Below are 22,632 nucleotides of genomic sequence, written 5' to 3'. Positions count from 1 at the left end.
CCACCACACCCCGAAGCAGGAGAGCAACGCAGCACACGAGAGCTTCAGGCCAAAGCTCGAGCAGGAGGACAGCAAAACCAAACTCGACAAGCGGGAAGAGTCCCAGAGCGACATCAAATGCCACGGTGAGTCGCGCCGCCTCGGCTCCCTCAGCCGTCTAGCTTCTCCTCCTCTTGCTTCCCTGTCTCCCCTTCTGTCTCCCGCGAATCTCTGCTGGATTCGAAGGCAATTTTCAGCTTCTAAGGCGATAGCGCCACGGTCAAAAACTGCAAGCGGGAGGGAGGCCTGGGCGTGCGATTTGGGGACTCGTCCCAAGTTCTGATTATTGTTACATTTCTACCTCCCAACCCTCACCGCCATCCAGCTCCTTTCTTTGTTTTACTTCATTTTAATTTATTAGGAGGGGGGCAGAGGCGGAGGGTATCTGACGGGAAATACTTTAGTGCTTCGTAGTGCCTAGGGGTGTGATCACAACGTGGTGCTTATAATTTAAAGCAAATCATTCCATTCTTCCTACACACCGTATTTTCTGAACACTGGAACGCGAATTATCAGATATAGCGAAGGGAAAAATTCCGAAGCGATTAACAGGGAAAATTTTTTAAAAAAATTATTAGATCGTGATTAATATAGGGAAGGCCACACGGTAAAAAATTATAATTAGGGTTTCAATTTAAAAAATACTCTTCCTACCCCATGGCGCTAACTGAATATCTGTATTTCAGTAAGAGTTTTGGCCCCTTACAAGTAAATTGGGAGGTAGCATTTATGAAAGTAAAATTTTATGGAATTGGATATCTATTTTTGTAAAATCAGAAGATGGCAATGGAATTGTCCTTCAACTCCCTTTTTCCACTTTCTCCCCAGAGAATTTCATAAGTGTTCTGGTCTTTGCATGGCAAAAGAGTTTTAACATATGAGGAGAGTTCTCTTTTTTCCCTTTACTGATAAGCTTATTATTATTATTAATCTTTGTCATCTCTGGGAAAGATGTGTGCTGACTCTCTGTAAGGTAGGATATTGCCTCTTCATTTTACTATTGTATCATTAGCATAATAGTGCCCAAAACAGATGTACAGTCTGGTCTGGCGATTTTTTGTGCACCAACCTCCCCAGTGGGTCAATTAGAGAGATTATGGTTCTTCCTGCAGGGAAGATCAAGGAGCGCAGCAAAAACGGGTACAAACAGAGGGATTGACATATCGATTTCCCAGCATTTCAGTAAAAAACCAAAGTTGACAAATAGAATCCGGAAATCTCTGGGCTGTCACCTGGATGGGCTCAGTGATTTTGAGCTGAACGCAGTGTCTGGGAGACATTCTTTCTGAAGCTTTAAGAGACCTGATGCAAACAGCTGCAGAGAGCTTGATCCAATATTTCCCAAGTGCATCTGAAAAAAGGAAAACAAATGCCTATAACTTTTAGTAAACAGGAGACGTAAAATGAAAAATGTGCCCCCTTCTCAAAAAAAAAAGTTGAAAGACCTTTTAAAAACTAACACATAAGAAAATATGAAGTCAGGATGAAAACAGTAATGGAAAGGGACAGGGTCTCCCCCCAGTCAAGGAAACAATTAAGAGAAGGACCCTTTATCATAAAGTATTTTTTTCCTTTTTCATTTCCAAAGGCGGGAAGATCCAGCACTCCTTTGGAACCCTCTTAGGAGCTCTGCACAAGGCTCCACACTCCCTAGCCAGCAGTTGGTCCTCTTCCTCCATACTGGCTAAGGTCCAAGTATGTTTATAAGGAAGGTGGCAGAGTATAGTTCCCCCCACCCCCAGACCAGCAGCTGGCTTGGGAATGTGGAAGTGTGTGCCAGGAGGACACTCCATCCTTCCCCATTCCAGGCTACCTTACGTCCGTGTCTGGGTTTCTATGTAGGAACAAAGGAGGAAGGAGACCGGGAGATTACGAGTAGCCGAGAGAGTCCCCCTGTGAGAGCCAAAAAACCTCGCAAAGCCAGGACGGCTTTCTCCGACCACCAACTCAATCAACTGGAGCGTAGCTTTGAGCGACAGAAGTACCTGAGTGTGCAGGACCGCATGGACCTGGCAGCTGCGCTCAATCTCACTGACACCCAGGTCAAGACCTGGTACCAGAACCGCAGGTAAGGGAGGCTGTGTGGGAGAGCAAAGACGTCTGGCCATCCAGGTCAAGACTACTACACCAATCCTCTTCCCTCCTGGCCTCGGAGACACTAAGGACTCAGAGGTCCCTGAGCTGGCAGTCGGGGGCTTTCTGGCTGGAGGAGGAATTAGCCACACCTCCAAGGTGAAAGGGATCGTTGGGTAGCTGGAGTTTGGAGAATTTTGCACTTCTAAGTGTCCTTAACATATGCTAGTTTCTCCCCCAAACCTGAGTGGCTGAAATTTGCCCCCAAATCAATCAAGCCACACCTTTTCAAACTGAGACATCGGTGTAGGAGACACTCAGGCCCATAAAACCTGTGCATTGCACCCTTTTGGGCCTGCCCCAGGATGGTTCCAAATATCTATAGCTGGTCACACAGTCTGGCTGTATCCATCCCGGAAGAGCTGACCCACTGGCCTCAGCTTAAAAGTCCTTGCTTGTCCTGTGAGGCAGTTGGGGAGAGGTAGAGTTGGCAGCCGGTCAGGCATCTAGACTGAGGGTCTGTCCCCTATTCTGGCCACCTCAGAGCCCTCCAGGAACCACGGCTTCCCTTGAAAGGAAATTAGGAAAGGGGCTGACAGTACTTGTAGACCCCTGAACTGCAGTGTGAACCCAACCTGTGCAGTCTGGGGCCGAGGTTATGCCGAGTTTCCAAGCCTGACGGTTGTCTCCCTTGTCTCGATTTTCTCTCCCCCTCCTTTTCTCTCATTTGTGTTCTAATCGTCCATAAGTGTGGTTGGAAATGCCCATCCAGTTGTCATCTTTACCATAATTTTCTGTCTCATTACATACGGTTTCAGCCACCCTAATTCTGTCGGAAAACATTAGTGTCATTTGTAGCCAATTTAAAATGGGCGACATGTTTATTAATTTGGCTGGAGCTGCCGGGTATGGAGGGCCCACCAGCCCTGCGTTCCGTCAGGAGGCATCTGAGCAAAGGCCTGCTGCCTCTTCTTCCTAGTGGGGTGCGGTGGGGGAGGGAGGAGACCGAGAAGAGCTGATCACAGGTTTTAATTGTTACTCTCTCTCAGAGGAGAAAAGATCCTGAAATGCATTTTTCCCCTCCTGGAATGGCCCCGAGGTACTGTCCCCATGGGAGAGTCCTCCCTCAAACGAATTCCGTTTTGAAACCCTTGTCACCTTCCTGGCTCTTAACCCCCCACCCCAAACACCTGCCGTAAGGTCCTGTCAGGCTGGTGAGAGAGATGTGTCTCCACAGCCCTGGGGACCAAGAGGGCCAGGGGTCCAAGGCCCAGGAGTCTCTGTGTCCCTTTGTTTACGGTTTCTTCTCACTCGGCCTGGAGGAAAGGGGGAGGGGCAGACACTCTGGGATGGCTGGGGAGCCACTTGGGGAAGGAAATTAGAGGAGGGAGAAGACTGCCTATAGAAAGAGTGGTCTCCGTTGGCCTCCAGGAAAGTTTCAGGAAGTAGCCAAACAATAAGGGGGGGGGCGGGCAACGGCAGAGCAAAACGTCAGGAAAAGGTAGCAAAGATTGGAGACTTTTATTTATGAATGTCTCAGACATTGATGGCATCGTTTGGGAAACTGACTTGGATTTGGGTGATTCTGGGAGGGAGAGGGTGGGATAGGGGGCCAGGAGATGTGCTTCATTCCTGGTCCTCAGCGCTCTCTAAGTCTTCGTGTGCTCCCCGAGGAAGAGAAGGCAGGTGAGGGGGGAGAACGGGCCTTGGTGCCTGGGCAGTGCCCACAGCTGCAGGGTGCACGCACGCCTGCTTTTATTTCAGGACCAAGTGGAAGCGGCAGACTGCGGTGGGCCTGGAGCTGCTGGCCGAGGCAGGGAATTACTCGGCACTGCAGAGGATGTTTCCGTCGCCTTATTTCTACCACCCAAGCTTGCTGGGCAGCATGGACAGTACTACCGCCGCGGCGGCCGCCGCCGCCATGTACAGCAGCATGTACCGGACTCCTCCTGCACCCCATCCCCAGCTGCAGCGGCCCCTGGTGCCCCGAGTGCTCATCCACGGCCTGGGGCCTGGGGGACAGCCGGCCCTCAATCCCCTGTCCAGCCCCATCCCAGGCACCCCGCATCCCCGGTGAAGAGCAAGTCACTGTCCCTCCCTGTCCCCTCCCCGACCCGGACAGCTGCCCCTCCTCTCCCGGCACCAGGCTGTCCGGCCTCCCTTGCAGCCAACCGGGAAGCAAAGAAGTAAGAGAGGAAGACGCTCACCAGCGGGTGGAGGGGGGTCCCAAAGAGGAGCCAGCCCTCCACTCTCCATCTCCCCACCCCCAGAGACAGGGCGGGAAAGCTCCCGCACAGCAGTGTGACTGGCGAAAACGCCGACTCCACACAAAGTGCGACCAGTAAGTGGAAACATCAACAAAAACAAAACCTCAAGTTCTTTTTAAAAAATGACTTTAGGGACAAGCAGGAGGGAGGGAGGGGGGTGGGGTAAGGAGGGAAGAAAGAAGGGCACGGAGAGGAAGCCACACAGGCAGAGAGAATTGTAGATGAACAGCCTCAAATTCCGAGGCAGAGGGCGTTGCCGTGGACATTCCGACTGCCCCAGAGAAAAGAGGAGGGTAACTGAGAACTTTGCACTGATTTCTCATGACCTTTTTTCTTTTGGAAAAGTGGCATGCTCCATAATATGAAAAAAAAAATGTACATTTGAAAGACTGAGTGATAAGTGATATATCATATTTATTATATGTTGTCCAAAAAAGTCACTTATATACATTAGTAAAACATGATTTTTCTTTTCATGTCTTTTTGATTCAGTAAAATAAATGCTTAGACAAAAATATAGATTTTTTTGTGATTGAAAATTACAGAAATAAAGTTTATCTTTTTTTAACAAGCGATGAAATCCAAGGGAGCTGATTTTACTGAAGCAGAATGTACTATGATGAAATGTGTCAATTGGTTTAGGAAAACAAAATCCCTTCTGGAATATTAGAAATTTACAAAATCTGTAAAGACGTTGGGCTGACTTGTATAAAAACAGCTCCATTTTTCACGGTGGCCTCTTCCGAGCCGTTATTCGATATGTGTGAACTTCTTTCTTTTTAAGTGGATGATTTCAGAGCAGTCCGTGAGGCCGCAGGAGAAAATCTGCGCTTGTCGGCTGTTGGTGCTTGCCAAGTAGGCGGCCAACTTTCCCTGCTGTCCCGGCCTGCCTGGCAGCCCCAGCCGAACCGGGTCTGTCCGCCCCTCCTCCTTCTCCTAGGGCTCCTCCCGGGGCAATGAGGGTCCGGAGCGCTGGGCAGCGGAGACGCCGGCAGGGGCTGGGCTGCGGGCGGGCGGGCGGACATGCGGGCCTCGCAGCTGTTTGGCAGCCCACGGCCCGGCGCCCGCGCGGCAGGACAGCCTGCAAGCAGGAGGCTGCAGGGCGCGCAATTAGGGCGCCCGGGGGGGTCTCGAGAGGCCTAGCTAACAAACCCTGGTCGTGCTTTGATCCTGGCCTTCTCATTCCCCAGCGGGCATCCAACCCCTAGCCCCGAGCCGAGTCTCTTGTCCTAGTGAGTTGGCTGTGCTGGGATGTCTGGAGCGGAGAGCAACTCTGGCCGAGACAGGTGTGCCAGGCTTTTTATCCGCGTCCCTGGATCTTTTGGGACTGCAAAATGAGAGGCCCTGCCCAGAGGGTAGTGGAGGCCGGCTCCCTGCTTTGGGAGTGTGTGTGTGTGTGTGTGTGTGTGTGTGTGTGTGTGTGTGTGAGTGTGTGAGAATGAGTGTGTACGTATTCGTAGCACCTCGGCCAGAGCCAGACCTCAGCTACAGGCCCTCCTCCCCAACTAGCTCCCAAGAGGCTCAGCATTCCCGACTAGTGAGGAAGAACGGGGTGGGGGGTGGTGTACATTTCCGGGGCTTCTCCCACCTTCCCCAGCCCCAAGGTCACTTCTCGAGTAGTCAGAGAGTTGGATCCCCATCTGGGTTTCCTTACGTCTTCTATCTTCACTTCTGCCCTAGTACATAGTCAAAAGAGTAAGACCTGCAGCTAAAACACATCCAGACCCATTTTCCAACTTTCTCTGATGTTTGAATCTTAGTAGAGTTATAAAAACATTAAAAAAAATGTGGAGTGCTGTGGGAATGTGTGTTGGGGAGGAGAGGGAAGGAAGAAGGAAAGAAAGGTGAAATCCAGGAGGAAATTGCCTCCGCCGCCTTGATCAGACCTGGGCTAATTAGGGAGTAGTTTGCAGATTTCTCTCCAGCTCATCAATTTGCTTTAAAAGTGGTCTTGGTCTTGTTTGATTCTAACAAAAGTGTTTGGACTGGCCCTTCTCATTTTCTTCCCACTGAGCTGGGACAAACTCAAACAGCTGGGCTGGGCTGGAAGCTGGGCGCCACTGTGTCCAGTGGGAATGCCCATTGCCTGGGTACTCAGCAGACTCTCCTTGTTCTGTCTTAGCTGCTGTTGGGTTTTACAATCACGCTTAAATAGTTCACAGATGGTCTGCCTGGGCCTAAAAAGGCACTTTCCAAGGCTTGGGGGTGCTACAGCTTCTCGATGCACTGGCCCCAGGGCTGGTCATCTTCGGGGGGTGGGGGGAAGGGGGGGACCTGGGAATTCACTGGAGCTCACACATTCTAAGTTCCCTACAAAGAATGACCTGAAGTCCAGTTGGGAAATGCACATAAACAAATCTTCAAATACAAACCAGGCCATAGCACCCATCTGCTACCAGCAGCCCGCCAGCAGCCTGCCAGCCACTCTGCTGAGGAGCCTGCCAGCTACCCCTTCACTCTCAAGGCCAAACTTGGACTCCATAGGTGGACAATGAAGGGGGAAGCACTATGTCTACAGAGACCAAGGTTTCTTAATTAACCTCATATTCCACTTCTGCTAGCAATTAGGTTTGATCCACCAGAGTCCTCCCAAATGTGCTTTTGCTTCAAAGTCATGTTTTCTTTCACCCCCTAAACCATGCAGTTGTTAAGTGTCAATTCCCCTTCTACATTTGTGTTGTTTACTTCCTGTTGCACGGAAGTTGGCAAAAGGAGTGTGTGTGTGTGTGTGTGTGTGTGTGGTGGCGGGACTGTTGTCCCAGGAAGAAAGTTGAGTGCTGGATTCCTTCTTTTCTTTCTGCAGCAGTACCACCTCAGCAGGTGCCCTTCTATTCAAACATCCCCAAACTATTGCTTACAAGTCAAATGCAAACATAGTCCTTTCCCTCAGAAGGGGTCCTTCAGTCCATGCCTGCCCAACAAAGTAGCGGTGTTGGCTAAAAGGTGAGGAGTGCAACACCAAGTTTTCCAAAAAGCAAGGAACAGTATAATAGACAAAGGTCTTTTCACAAGGGAGATCCAGAGTTAGTTATGGAGGCTCAGAGGTCTGTTGGCCCCGGGAGCTGCACTTCTTTTATTTTTCCCACCTTCAGCTGGTGTTGGAAGGGCACTCCACGGCTAACTCCATTTGGATCACTCTTTTGATTAAGCTGGGGACTGGCAAAACAGGGATTTTCGGGGGGCATTCTTTGCTTGCTACAGAAACACAGGAGAACAAACTTGTTTCGGAGAGATGTTTAGACACTCACAAAGGCCCCTTACATTTGCTCTCCTCAAGATCAGCTCTGCGACTCCAGCAAACCTAGCACAAACCTGTAGTGAGTATGGAGTAAGAAGTTAACGCCCCAACTAGCAGCCAGGTGTTCTAGCCCAAGCCAGCAATTTTCAATGAGTTGCAAGGTTATGATTGCTGCTTGCTTCCATGCCTCCAGCAAATATACCTACCACCTTGTAACAGTTTATTTTTGCTCCCCCTGCCCTTACAATGAAAGTCCACATGATGGCAAATTAGACAGCTGATTTCCTCTGTTGCAAATAAAACCGTTTACCCTCAAACCAAGACTTCCGTCCTCCTCCCTCCCTGCCATCTGACTCCTGCCTAGACAGCCCTTCCCCAGGAGTCTGCCAAACCCCACCTCCCCTCTTTAAACAGGCAGCTTGTGAGTGGTTTGTTTTGTTATATTTTTAACTTTCTAAAAATATTTGGAAAAGCTCTCCCCAGGGCTAGGGAAACTTTAGTCCCTATTAAGCCATGTGGTTACAAGAATATACTGGAAGAGAGCTGCTTAGTTTTCTAAAAAGCCAGGCATGACTTGAAGTCAACATGCTTGGGAAGAGACTGACTTTTCACTACTGGTGGGCATGATCAGGGGCAGCGCTGAGCCTCCTAGGGAATTGATGTTTCCTCCTCAGCACTGAATTCTTGGTGTGGGAAAGCTGTTTTGTCGGGTGTCTTGGCTGTTGGCTAGAAAATTAGGCAGAAGGGCGAGCGGAGGCTTCTCCAGAGTTTACTCCATGAACCCTGGAACAACGCCTCTAGACTTCTTAAGTCTCCCACTAGGTCTTTGTTCAGTCCCCGCTTCTTGGCCAGTTCCAGCCTTCCTCTCTGCCCATGCCTCTTTCCCTGAAGTTGGGGCCTGTGTGCCCCTCCCTTCTTCTGGCAGGTTGAACACCCCCAGGGTTTAGTAGGGCTAAGTGTGTGGGGTAAGGGTTGTGTGCATTCAGAGAGAGGGAGGTATCACTGGCCTTTCGCATTGGAAAATCAGGTCAGCTGTCTCAGGGAGATGAGATGACCCAGAAGGGACTTTTTCCCTCCCCTTCTTCTGGCTGAATTTTGAAGGCCTCTGTCAGTCTGAGTGTTGCTGGGTGGACGGTCTCAGCCAACCTCGCATTGTCAGTTTCTCTGCTCTCTGCCTCTCCTTTTGTCTCCCCTCGGGCCTCCCTCTCCCGTTTCTCTCTCCTAGCACCACAGACAGCTCCCAGGGCGCGCGGCGGAGCGGAGTCCCGGAGGCTGGAGGGTTCCCTGCAAAGCCTAGGCGACCGCAGGGGGCGCACCGGGCAAGGGTCGGCGGCGCCCGCAGGGGAGGTCCGCGAAGTGATTACAAAGCGCCCTCCCCGGCGGCGCTTCCTGATTAGCTCTAAGTCCAAACAGGGTCACATTCCAAAGAACAAAATCTTCAATCAATAAAGTAATTCAAAAACCAGAAGATCTCGGGGTAAGTAGTGCTCAGTGACAGATCAACTCTAAACCGTCCCTATTTAATAAGTTCTTAGTGGAAGCCGACTGGGAAGGAGAGGGGCCTCAGTTCTGCTGCTTCGAAGCCCTTGCGTCGCGGCCGCAGCGAAGTCGCCAGTGGAACCGCTCACAATGGCATTTTTTACTTTCTCCGCTCGCGCAGCCCCGACCCTGCTCTGCGAACCGCCGCCTCGGCCGATGGAAACCCAGGAGAAGCGCTCCCGAGACGGCCGCCCTGCAGGTTGGGTTGAGCCGAGGCCCTGATATCTCCACTGCTTTTTCCACCTCGCGTCTCCTCTCCGCCGGTTTGGGACTCTCCCAGCTCCCGCTACGATCTGGTCCAGGACCCACAGGAGCTCCACTGAAAAAGGAGGATCTTCGCGAGCCCGAGATTGAACTTGACGTACGATGGAAGGGCTTTGTCACTTTGTGGAGCTGATGGATTTCCGCCCCCACCCACCCCTATGTCTGGCCGCCTGGATTCTTTAGTGAACAAGCCCTAGATGTGGGATCCTCCCTCCCACTCCCAGCAATTCTCTCACACGTTGCAGCCTGCTGTTTGCTCCGCGATTCCCACGCCCCACTGCAGCGCGTGGGCTCCGCGCTGGGTCTCCCGCCGTATGCGCCCCAGCCGGGCCTCAGCACTCCTCCTGCCCCACCCCCAACCCGGGACAGCCCCGCCGCCCCAAGTTCCCGCTCCCCGTTACAGACGGTGTTTCAGGGAGAAATGCGTGCGTCAGGACAGGGACCGTATAGACCAGGGACAGGAATCCAAATACCTTCACGAACGGTGCTTGGGCAAGGCCTACAGAGCAGGGGCCCCTGTTCTCACATCTCAGTGGGCTCGGGAGGGAATATAAAGCGTTCTCCTATGAAGATGATAAAATAATGGTTGCCCAGGTAGAAGCTCATATCTGTATCGCACTTCATACTCCCCCTTCCCCAACCCCCCAAGGCCTCAAGGCTGCAAATGAATGCCTCCTTCAGGTTTTCCCTCAGTTCTTGGAAGCCAGCTCCTCGTAGTTGATTATCCCCACTTCCTCAACTGCCTCTCTGGCTCTCCTCTTCCTCTTTCCCTTTAGAGTTGGAGGAATGGAAATGCTAAGTGGAATTTAGATGCTGACAGAGACTTTTAGCAGCAGCGTGGATTATCCATATTTGAAAGTCAGGCACCACTGGGGAGACCCTAGTGCCTCCAGGGGCTGGAGAAAAAGGTGTTCCAAGGTGTGCATGGTTATGTGAAATGGGAGAAAAAGTTTTCTATGGAGTAATGTGTATTTATACTACCGCCTAAGGAGAGAGCAAGTAGGCAGTGGTGGTGTATTGTTTCCCCACTCCTATGCCACAAAATTAGAATGCCCGTTATGGGCAAATAGTCTGCATTCTATAAAGCCAATTGGCTGATAGAGTGTTAGGAAAAGGATATGGAAGTCGGTGCTACTCACTTCCTACTGTAGGGAAGTTAAACTACTTGGTATAGTTTCCAGCTGTGGGGGTCTTCCAAGTGAAAAGACCATAGCAGGTCTCTTTCTCACTAGGCCGTTTTCTGGTTGAGTGAACTGCTAGGAAATGACTTTCTAGTGATCTAATATGAAGATTTCGATTTTCCTAATGCCTCTCATTTGAGAAAATAGGCATGTCATAATTTCTGAAAGATGCAAATAAGGATCTGATTGTCCACCTTCCTCTTGCACCAGCTCTTAGTCTCCCCCCTCTCTGCTCCCCTCCTCCCTCTCCCCCCACCCCAACCCGGGGCATCTGCAGACCTATGGGCAGGGAAGTTCTAGCCCAGATATTAACAGAGACAGAGATGTCCATTGGAAGTAGGGTGTATCAGAGCCACAATCACTTAAAAACATCATATTATTATTCATCTGCCCCATTTCCCTCAAACGTTCTACTGATAGAAGCTTACCAAGTCGTTTCCGTTAGATTAAGAGGATTTCAAAGGGACATCTACTTCCTCACCAGCCTTGACTGAACACACCATGGCATTACATTATACATGCTCGTATGCGAATAAATGCATAATTGTCACATAATCATTCATTGTTATGCATCAGTAGATTGGTCCAGAAAATCACATAAAACACAAATGGGTAAGTGTGGCCATGGGGTGATTCATTTTTTAAAAAAATATTTATTTATTTATTTATTTATTTTTGGCTGTGTCGGGTCTTCGTTTCTGTGCGAGGGCTTTCTCTAGTTGCGGCAAGCGGGGGCCACTCCTCATCGCGGTGTGCGGGCCTCTCACTATCGCAGCCTCTCCCGTTGCGGAGCACAGGCTCCAGACGCGCAGGCTCAGCAGTTGTGGCTCACGGGCCTAGTTGCTCCGCGGCATGTGGGATCTTCCCAGACCAGGGCTCGAGCCCGTGTCCTCTAAATTGGCAGGCAGATTCTCAACCACTGCGCCACCAGGGAAGCCCTGGAGTGATTCATTTTGTCTTTCTTCTTTTGGGGATTGCTTTTGAAATTTCTGGCAATCCATATTTTGGATTCCCTCATGAACTTCTGTAGATGTACATTGGAGCAGATCTCCAAGAGCCTGGTCTTTGCAGTGGAAACAACTCCACCCTTTCCTGTCACGTGGCAAACTTTGACCCGCCCACCTCAGCCGTGCCCAAGCAGAACGCAGGAACGGAAGCGACCTTGCCGCCGCTTGCCGCCGCTGGCGGAGCTTTGGCTTCCTCTGCCTACGGGGCAGGCTTTTCCCAGGCTTGCCGCTTGCAGAGACCAGGCCCGACCTTTCATTACCGATTTCCTTTACCCCTCTCTTGTTACCAGTTTGGGTTAAAACCCTTTGCCTCTGAAGGTGCCTAAGGGGTGACGTTCTGCAGCTCTCCGTGCTTCATTATTTTCACATTATTTTCCATTATTATTTTCACATGCCCAAAGTCCTCCCACGAAGATATTTATTAGGGTAAAATTCGATTAGAATCTGTATGAACATGAAGATGTCTCCACTTCCTTTAGTAAAGCAATAATGACTGCTTTCATTTCAGGAACTGGTAATAGGTATGCTGGCCGGGGATCTGTTGAGAAGCCTCAGGTGAGTGAATTCAATAGAGGGAAGCTCTGGCCTCTGAAGACTTTTAAGGCCTTAGGCCACAGAATCTGTTCTGCTCTCCATTCCTGCCTTGCTTTTATCCTCCTGACTTTTGTTATTTTATATGTCTGGGATGTTTAGGTGATGGGCCAAGCATTTCTCTTGAGGGATGTCAATGCTGAAAAGTTGAATTAAGCTTGTAAATTTGTTGGGTCTTACTCTTAATTAATAATTTAGAACAGGATTAAAAAAAACCCAACTATTCAAGACACTGCTTATTAACAGCAGTGCTGCACATGTCGGTGACATTTCAGGAAGGATCTCCTTTATTTGGTAACATGTTTTACAGGCTTTCCTTTTCCTTCCATGAATGATCTAGTCCCTTAGGGGAACATGATTCTTGGTTCTGCCCAGAAATTTGGCAAAGGATATTTTCCAACATCCACGTTAATAAGTAATTGGATTTTAAACAGAACTGATCTTGATCCAAACTCAGGATTGGAAGGAATCTCTAAGGTCATCTAGCTTAATACCTATTCTAAACTTTAGTTGTTGTTTTTTTTCTACAACATAATTGATTTGTGTTTTTTATTTTTTTTTTGTCCCTGTTCCCTGCTTCCATTTTTTTTTTTCTGTAAAGATAGAGAAGGGGAAGGATAGAGATGCCACAGTATTACAGCTTTTCCAGATGATTCTTGTCTTTCAATTTTAATGGAGTTAAATTTATGTGATCAAATCCTACTACACACACAAAAAAACATGCTTTTTGTAAAATCTAATAAAATAACTTTTCTTTTGTAAAAGTAATGCATACTCACTGTGGAAAAATTTTTATATACTGAGGAGAGAAGAAAAAAGTTCCTCTTCTGTCACTCAAAAAAAACCACTGCTAATATTTAATCTATTGTTTCTAGACTTTTGCTGTGAATTTTTGTATAATTTTGATCATATTTCATCTGGGATATCATTTATGCTTTTGGTACAACTGTTTTTCTGTATTATTTAAAACTCTTTGTAAGTATAATATTCGATACATAAGATTCTCTCCCATAAATGTATCATAATCGAGTCAACCATTCTTTCATCACTGGACCTTTAAATTGTTTTCCTTGATTTGAGATGAATAATGCTTCAATGAGCGTGAAAGCAAGATTCTGGAGAAAGGATTCTAGATGTTATTTGGTGTATCACTTTATTATTTATCTTGACTAGGGCAGTGGAAGCAATGAAAGAACAAGATGACCAGCTCAAGAGGAGATACGAATTACTGACCAAAGGTAGTGGTTTCAGTGAATAGTGTAAGTTAAGCCTCAGTAAATTGAGAGCTATGTGAGCCCATATATGCTGTGGTGAAGTAAGCTAAGAACACCACTTACAAATTTTTTATGTGTATTTTAAACTTCCCTGACTTTGAATATGAATTTGGCAGCCTCCTCACCAGAGAAGACTTGCCTGACTAAAGGAGGAGAAGAAGGTTAGGTCTCTTCTGATTTAGGTTGGTAGCATGTTGCTTGCTTAGTTTGCCCTACTGTTTTCTGTGCTCCAGCTATTCTGTGGGTAAATAGAAGGCTTTTGCTTCTAGGACTGCCATTCTGGCACCTTTCATCAGAACTAAATTCAGGTTAAATAATAAAAAAAAAAAAACCCATAACCCACAAAGAAATTTGAGGGAGGGGGTGGGGAGTTGAGGAAAAGAATTAAATAGGAATAGTCTACTCTTTCATTTACATGACACACATTAACCGTAACATAGAAGTTCCAAGAGAACTGTCCTGTTCTCTTGTCTCCAGGAGCCCATGTAGGGCGCTTTAATTGCCACATTTTCAAACCGATATAATGGTGGGGATGTCTTAGTAATTACCTTAATGAGATAACACCTTTCCTTCCCTCAACCTACTCATTATCACGCCTCTTGTTCAAATTTCAACTACAAAGAACTATACTTGTAAAAAAAAACAACAACTCGGAAATGTATTGTTCCAGGTCTCATACCCTTAAAATAATCACATTGCACATATCTTAAAACTATGAAAGACATAGTACACATAGGCAATTCAAATATGTTAAAGGAAAGGCTTGAGATAAGTAAACTAAACATCTGGGTGCCCTTTAATTATTCTTGGTTGGATTCTTTATCTTGACCTATAGTGATGCTAAGGTGCCAAAGTGATGAATTTTAAGATGTTGGGCTGTGAAGACGTGCAGCTGCAACACTGATGGATTTAGGAAGGGATGTAACAAGGTTAGCTGCATGTGAAGTGTGAATTGAGATTTTTGCAAAGAGACTGTGATTGCAGATGGGCATAATGTTGTACCCTTGCATGAAATCTTGCTATTATTGTATAATGGTCAGACAGAGTGTGAAATGACTTATTACTTTTCTTTTATTGTTTAATGAAGTTGGTTAGAGTAGCAGTACTACTGCTAGTCAGTAGTAGTGAAGCACACACACAAAACTATATGACAGGTGCTGACATATTAAATATTTATTTAGTTTTGACTTTTTTCCCCTAATTTTCATGAATATCCATATGTAAACAGAAGCATCTCTTCATCTATATAGACTAATTTGCACTGATTTGTGTATCTGTGCATACCCTTATTATCCTGCATAAATATCTATACGAGTCCCTGATGCATGTAAAATATTTCAATATCCAAGGAAATTTCATAGCACTTTTAAATGTTTAAAAATACTGTAATGCTTTGAGGCTGATTTCTGCATGGAATTCTGGTTTGAAAACTCTATGTGGATTTATATGGGTAACGTTGAAATAGCTTATCATTATGGTGACTAGAAATGCTTTATGGAACAAAACATAATAAAAACCCATTATGAGGTATAATCTTTAACGTAGTTTGAGTTACAGGAAAGATCAAATCATAGTTCTTCTGTCTTGTATTTTAGAGTACACATCTTTCATTATATCACAGAGCCCATAATATAAATGTTTCTTTATTTCCCAATATCAGCATCACAAAAGGATAATACCTTAGGCTTTACGAATCAGAGGGAAATAATGCTATGATGTTAAAAACAAAACAAACAAAAACCCCTCTCTCTCTATAGTCAGTCTTCTGGCTCCAGATGCTTGTGTTAGAAACACTAATAAATGTTTGGTTTTAGAGATGAGGGATTTCATTCATTATAGAATGATTTTTTTATATGGTCTGTAAGATTCATAATCATTCTTTATGCATTGGTTTGATACTCTTGATATGAATAATAAGTGTTCAGAAAAGATACAAAAATATGTCTTTAATATTGATATATCCCCTTATATTGAAAATTTCACATCCTAAAAGAAAGTTTAAATTTGTTTGCGTATTTCATATTGTTGTATGGTTAGGCCCCGATACAATGAAAATTCTTGTTCTGTGTTTGGAATGTATTGAGAGTCAAGTGATGTTCTTCAAAGCAATACAGGTCAGCCTTTAGAAACAAACTTAGAACAGTTGGCCCAGAAAAATAATGTTTAGTCTTCTCCCTCAGCACCAAATTTATTGACCCTTTCCCCCACTTTCCTTGGGGTCAACTTGCTGCATAGGCCGAAAGAATTCTGACTATGACTGTGTAGTTCCTCATCAGTCAAAAGGTAGAATGACTTATGTATATTAAGATGAAACCTAGAAATATGTATCATACTTTTTTCATTTCCTTTTTTTTTGATAAATGTTACCTTTTACTAGGAGCTTCTTACAGTGACTTAGTCTAAGACTGTAGTGGAGTGAAAGTTAAAGTTTCTCAAGATGGCTCTAAGAGCATATGTAGTGTAGGGTGCTATGCAAAGAGCAGATTTCTGAAGGACTTGAATTTGTGAGGTATCTTAACTCCATATGTCTGTGATATCAGTTTTAGGAAAGACATACACTCTCACTGCTTACCTGGTGACTTAGCCATATCTATAGAAAACTTGACTTTTGGCTTTTGGCAACTGTAATTAGTGACCTTCTTTATTCTATATTGAATAAGTGCTGTGATTGGCTTACAGTCTACTGAGATCAGCCCTTCAATAACTATATGAAAGTGAATCTGTATAAGATAATCCATTTTCTATTACATCGGTGGCAGTCTGATCTACTACCTTCTGAATTTCAGGTTTTTAAAAAATTAACCTAGCTGCATCTGTTGCAGTTAACAGTGACAGCATTTTAGGAATCCCCTACAGCTTAACACCAGTGTTGTAAAACTTTGACTACTTCCTCACTAAGAAAACTTTTCAGCTTACCATGAATACACAGTCTGCACATAAACATTTATCTCAAATAATTTTTCAGCCAATAGCTTTACTCTTGAGGTTTCCTTCCTAATCTCATTCTAAAATGAGGGACATTGGTCTTTATGTTTGAAAATACTCAATGGCAGTTTTCTTTAGCAAGATGAAAAATGTTTCTTGTGGATTGGTCAAGGAATGATGAAATGAAACAAAGTTTCCTTATTAAAGAAAGTGTCATCACATCTTTTTCTTTCTAAATACTGGTTTCCTAAATTCTGGATTGCTATCAGGAACATTAATCCATGCATACTTTCTGATTGTAACTAGTAACTTAACATCTGAAATTATCCGCAATATGTGTTATATATGTCTTTTTGTCCCTGACCCCTAGATCAGTGCCTAGTGTAAAGTAGGTAAAGTTAACATGATTGAATGTGGACTCATTGATTAATTAAAAACAGCGTATGCAAGTGATGTTTGCAAGTTGATATATATTTCTTGATGGGAGCAACCATGTCTGATCTTTCATTGTATTTCAAGTACCTGGCCAAAAAAATGTGAGGCTCCTAAGGGTATAGTGAATATTTGTTACCATTATTAGCGATGGTGGTGATATGGTACAAATTTTTTAAAAATCTAACTTTAATTTTCAGTTGGTTTTTGGCTAACATCTTGTAGATGGCAATGAGAAGAATAGCACGTGGTAAAATTGTGGTAGTTATGTAACATAGTTTCTTGACTTAATTGCACTACCAGCTTACTTTTTAATTAAACTCATTCATTTTTCATAGCTCTGAGTTAGTCATGTGACTCACTAGACTTGTTGTTGTTGATTTGTAGTAAGTAGAGAAATTCACGGAACGCTCTTTTTCTAATTCTTTTCTAAAAATGAGCCTCTTTAATAGGGATGGGGTGAAGGCCAATGTCAGGAATCGACTCCACTTTCCACTGGATCCTATATTCTAAGTTGTACTGGTGAGTAAATTCAGTCAGCTAGATACCAAGAAAAGGAATAGAAATTCCTTTAGTTTATTAGCAATATTCTTAACAGGGTAATGACAACTGGGAAAATAAATTGAGTTGGCAATTTAATAGGTATAATTCAAAGAGTAAATAGAAGCAGCTAAATTTCCTGGTTAATAGTAGTACTATTGAATCAAGGCAACTGGAATACACTGTTAATGAAAAGAGTGACTTTCAAAATGAAGCTACATTTAGCAACTATTTTTCACCAGAAGTATTTGGCATGATGTTTGGGTTCAGAATTACTATTCTGTATTGCTTAATGCATTGTTAACTGGAATCTGCAATGTGTGTGGCAGGAGAAGAGAGAAAACAGATGCTTTTTCCTGAAGAAAGCTCACATCCAGACTCTCTTTGTATTTTACCACATCCGTACTTTAAGAGGCTTGGAGAACAAAAGCATACCAATGGAGAAAAATCTGTAAAGTCTTGTCAGGTATTATTTATGTATTATTATTTTGCTGGAAAAGATGTGAAAATACGAAGAATTGGAAAACAGAACAGCTAAGTTATAATGAATCACATCTCAGAAAAACACACAAGGGAATACAAATGTAATGACAACGCATTTTCATTATTCTAAAAACAAATTCTGTCTGATAGTTAAACCCTATTAATTGGGTATTTTAGATACTTACCAAAGGAATAAGACTATAATAAGTAGCCTTTCCTTCCAAGGGATAAAATAGAACTAGTATCATTTTATTTGGTGGTCTTCTGGTTCTCTTAAGCTACATATTTTATTGAAAGTGTGGAGAGTATGTGGAAAGAATATATCAATATATTTCATATGGGGGACTTCAGATTTCCTAGAATCTTTTGGTACCAAGGTATTTGAGGAGAAAATTGAAGAAACAAAGTGGGAACCATAGAGACATGATAACTCTCCCCAGTGTACTACAATGATTCATAATTCACAAGAGAGCAAGGCTCAAGTGGATCATACTTCTTATGGTACAAATGGGATTAATATTGTACTTCATAGATACGACATGTTTATAACAAAGAAAACCTCATTTCAACTTCCTTCTACTGTAGTAAGGCTTAGGAAGAACATTAGAATTATGTTTTAAGCTTCTAGATTAAAAAAAAAAAGACCAATGGTTATTACTGCCCAAAGGTGGAGATAATTTTAGAATTATTTTAGCTCTTAGGGCTCTGAAATCTATTCACACTGGGTAGCATTGCTATGATTCATGTTTATTGTTTGTGAGACATTGAAATGTGTGATCACCTTTTCAACATAGAAATTGTCTTGCTGGCATATAAACATCAAGACAGCCCCTTTTCTAAGTTATAATGCCAGGAATGAAGCAGATTCTAAAAGATTTATTTGCAAGTACATTCTAGATACCTCTGTGAGAGATATATACTTCTAAAACCATTGTGAAATTGTTAATTGTGGACTGTGAGTGTGCATGGCTAGATAGATTATAGCATGAATACACGAGTGGCACTTGAGACAGTTTTCAGAGTCATTCTACCACTTTCCATTCTGTATGTCAGTGCCTTCCTCTGTTTTCTGTAATATTTTTCTTCTTTCCTCCCACTCCTACTTTCTTCTTTTATCCATTATACTTCTGTTTAGTACTTTAACCATCCTTATGTGTATGATATTTGATTATTTGCCTATTTTTCTCCTTAGACTATAAGCCTTTTGAGGACGTATAATATACATTTAAAAATTTTCCCCAGTACCTATCAGAGATGCTCAATAAATATTTATTGAGCTCCCACAAGCTGATATTCTTTTTTTTTTTCTTAAATTTTTAATTTATTTTTGGCTGCATTGGGTCTTCCTTGCCGCACGCGGGCTTTCTCTAGTTGCAGCGAGCAGGGGCTACTCTTTGTTGTGGTGCATGGGCTTCTCATTGCGGTGGCTTCTCTTCTTGCGGAGCACAGGCTCTAGGCACGCAGGCTTCAGTAGTTGTGGCGCATGGGCTCAGTAGTTGTGGCTCTCGGGCTCTAGAGCACAGTCTAAGTAGTTGTGGCACACAGGCTTAATTGCTCCACGGCATGTGGGATCTCCCCGGACCAGGGATCCAACCTGTGTCCCCTGCATTGGTAGGTGGATTCTTAACCACTGTGCCACCAGGGAAGTCTTGCTAATATTCTTTTTAAACAAATTTTATTTATTTTATTTTTTTAAATTTATTTTTTATTGAAGTATATTTGATTTACAATATTGTGTTAGTTTCTGGTGTACAGCAAAGTGATTCCGTTATATACATATTTATTCATATTTTTTCCATTATCATTTATTAAAGATATTAAATATAGGGCTTCCCTGGTGGTGCAGTGGTTAAGAATCTGCCTGCCAGTGCAGGGGACACGGGCTCGAGCCCTGGTCCAGGAAGATCTCACATGACGCGGAGCAACTAAGCTCATACACCACAACTACTGAGCCTGTGGTCTAGAGCCTGCAAGCCACAACTACTGAGCCTACATGCCACAACTACTGAAGCCTGTGCACCACAACTACTGAAGCCTGTGCCCCTAGAGCCCATGCTCTGCAATAAGAGAAGTCACCACAATGAGAAGCCTGCACACTGCAATGAGGAGTAGCCCCCGCTCTCTGCAACTAGAGAAAGCCTGCGTGCAGCAATGAGGACCCAACACAGCCATGAATAAATAAATAAATAAATAAATAAATAAATAAATAAATAAATAAATAAATAAGAAGATATTAAATATAGTTCCTTGTGCTATACAGTAGGACCTTATTGTTTATCCATTGTATATGTAATAGTTTGCATCTGCTAATCCCAAACTCCCAATCCATCCCTCCCCCATGCCCCCATCCCACTTGGCAACCACAAGTCTGTTCTCTATGTCTGTGAATCTGTTTCTGTTTCGTAATTAAGTTCATTTGTGTCATATTTTAGATTCCACATATAAGTGATATCATATGGTATTTGTCCTCTTTCTGACTTACTTCATTTGGTATGATAATCTCTAGTTTTATCCATGTTGCTACAAATGGCATTATTTCCTTCTTTTTTATGGCTGAGTAATATTACATTATGTGTATATATGTATGTGTATGTATGTATTTATATGTGTATATATATATATATATATATGTACCACATCTTCTTTATCTATTCATCCGTCGATGGACATTTAGGTTGCTTCCATGTCTTGGCTATTGTAAACAGTGCTGCAATGAACAATGGAGTGAATATATCTTTTCAAATTATAGTTCTGTCCAGATATATGCCCAGGAGTGGGATTCACAATCTAATATTCTTATCTTGCAAGTTATGTAGGAGGCTGTCAGGATTATTAAACTCCAGAATAAAAATTTTTTCTTTTCTAGTGTCTGTGTATATAAATTTAAACTTCTAATTCATTTAATTTAGACATTGTATTTAAGGATGCTTGGTTTGGGTTATCAACACAGTATTATGTGTATAATATTCAGTGTTTGGCAGGTCGGGGTCTCCTGTACATCTTATTTACCAAATGGAGATTGTGGTTTGTGATTATTTTCTCCAAAACATAAGGCTGTAGATTAACCTTTTATTTCTTTTCTGTAGCAGCCAAGGACTGGAATATAGGGTCTTAGGGGAATTGGAGCTGTGATATCATATGAGCCAGCTCTTATCTTAAAAAGAAAAGTAGAGAGAGAGAAAGATATTCTTCCATTCATAGGCTTTGGGAAAGTTTAATTAAACTTATTGGTGAAATGTCTAAGAAATGTAAGAGTTAGCATTCACCAACTATTTTGACTATTCTGATATTATGAAGTCATTTTTGATATTTATTAAAATGTTCCCTTGGCTCCCAGTTATTGTTGGTTTAGCTAATTTGAAAGGATGATTGCAGAACTTTGATAGATGAATATTAAAATGTGCCTGATTTCCTTATATCTTCTGCTGGTGTTCTGCCCAGCATTTCTCTGCAATGCCAAATGACCAGGGAGTCCTGGCAAACAGAGTCTTCAGGCTTTGGCAATAGAAGATGGGCCTACATTTTCTCAACTGCCCAAATATTTTGTGACTTTCAGTCTCAGCAGGCATCCCCTTCTCTTCCATAGCAACAGTGAATTTTGGGGATTACTGTGGTGTTTTATTTTTCCCTCCTACCTCTGTGGGAAAATATCACTATTACTAAGCTGAGATAAATCAGGTCACTGGCTAGAATTCAGTATGGCCCTGTTAGATCTGTTTCTAGAGGGTAGAGTTTGATACAATACTCAAAGGTAGACCTTCTTTTGGGAGCCTAGGGAAAAACATAATCAAGTTAAATATAATGTCAAGCTCTACCTGTATTTTCTTTTCTGGCTGTGGGGTGTGTTAAAAATGCTATTTCCCTTTAAGAAATAAACACAGATATAAGTAATATGCCAAGAACTAATTATCAATTTTAAGGTCACTTCCATAGAAGACTCTTTTATTAAACCAAAAATTTACAATGGATAATGATCAGATACCTAAATGATATAAAACTACTCTTTCAGAGGACTTCTCTAAAAGCATTTTATGGTACATGGATTGTATTACTGTGATCATTCCCAGTGATTGGTACAAACCTTTGCCAATGAATGACAAATTTACATACACATCATGTCAGCCAGCAATATTTTGCAGCTTTAATTGCTTTAGCTTCAGGCATTCCATGTCAAAATAGAGTGTTTAATGTCCTGCAAGTTGCTCTGTTTCTTTGCAACGTTAAATTATTCTGTAATTTGCCTGTTTTCTTTCTAATGCATTGTCCATTAAGTCCATTAATAATTTATAATATAAAACATATGATACAACCTTAAATAGCACGTACAGCTTCTTTTTTAGAAGTTCTGGGTGTGTGTCAAGAAGAACAGAAAACCTGAAGTGCATTTGCGTAAAGTGTTTACTCCTACCTTATATCTCAGTTAAAGAGATCCTCTTTTATGTTGCTAAACTTTTGTGTTGATGTGAACCATACTGTTTACACTAACGTGTATATATGTAATATTATACTAATTTTTAATTTTAGATAAAAATAACACTTTTACTTAAAAAAACTCCAAGTAGACAATATAGAATCCATTAAAAGGAAAAGGATAGTATTCTGTGTAGTCAACTGTATTTTAATGATAAACTTGATTTTATTCAGTAACATCTAAGAGAAAGAATGAGAGGAGAAAAAGTTTTTTAATGCCCATTTAGTTAAGCCAATTTCAACAAAGATGTACCAATACAGTAGCACAGTCTTTGATATGTCTTTGGTTGTTATAGGTTTGAAATATAT

At 43.3% G+C, this 22,632-nt stretch overlaps 1 protein-coding gene across 1 annotated transcript in view; it reads left to right on the top strand.

Moving 5' to 3' along the window:
- BARHL2 (BarH like homeobox 2) overlaps window positions 1–4,189 on the top strand; it is a gene marked incomplete at both ends in the record, with an annotated part of 5,623 nt that extends 1,434 nt beyond the window's left edge. The window contains 3 exons of the mRNA XM_079721302.1: window positions 5–125; window positions 1,882–2,107; window positions 3,877–4,189. Coding sequence (XP_079577428.1) covers window positions 5–125; window positions 1,882–2,107; window positions 3,877–4,189 — 660 coding nt within the window. The remainder of the gene's footprint in view (window positions 1–4; window positions 126–1,881; window positions 2,108–3,876) is intronic.
- Between the last annotated feature and the right edge of the window lie 18,443 nt (window positions 4,190–22,632).

Source organism: Hyperoodon ampullatus (genome assembly GCF_949752795.1).
Source record: "Hyperoodon ampullatus genome assembly, chromosome: 2".
Taxonomy (NCBI): Eukaryota; Metazoa; Chordata; class Mammalia; order Artiodactyla; family Ziphiidae; genus Hyperoodon; species Hyperoodon ampullatus.
The sequence above is the reverse complement of the archived record's forward strand: the minus strand, read 5'-3'. Positions and strand labels throughout refer to the sequence as shown.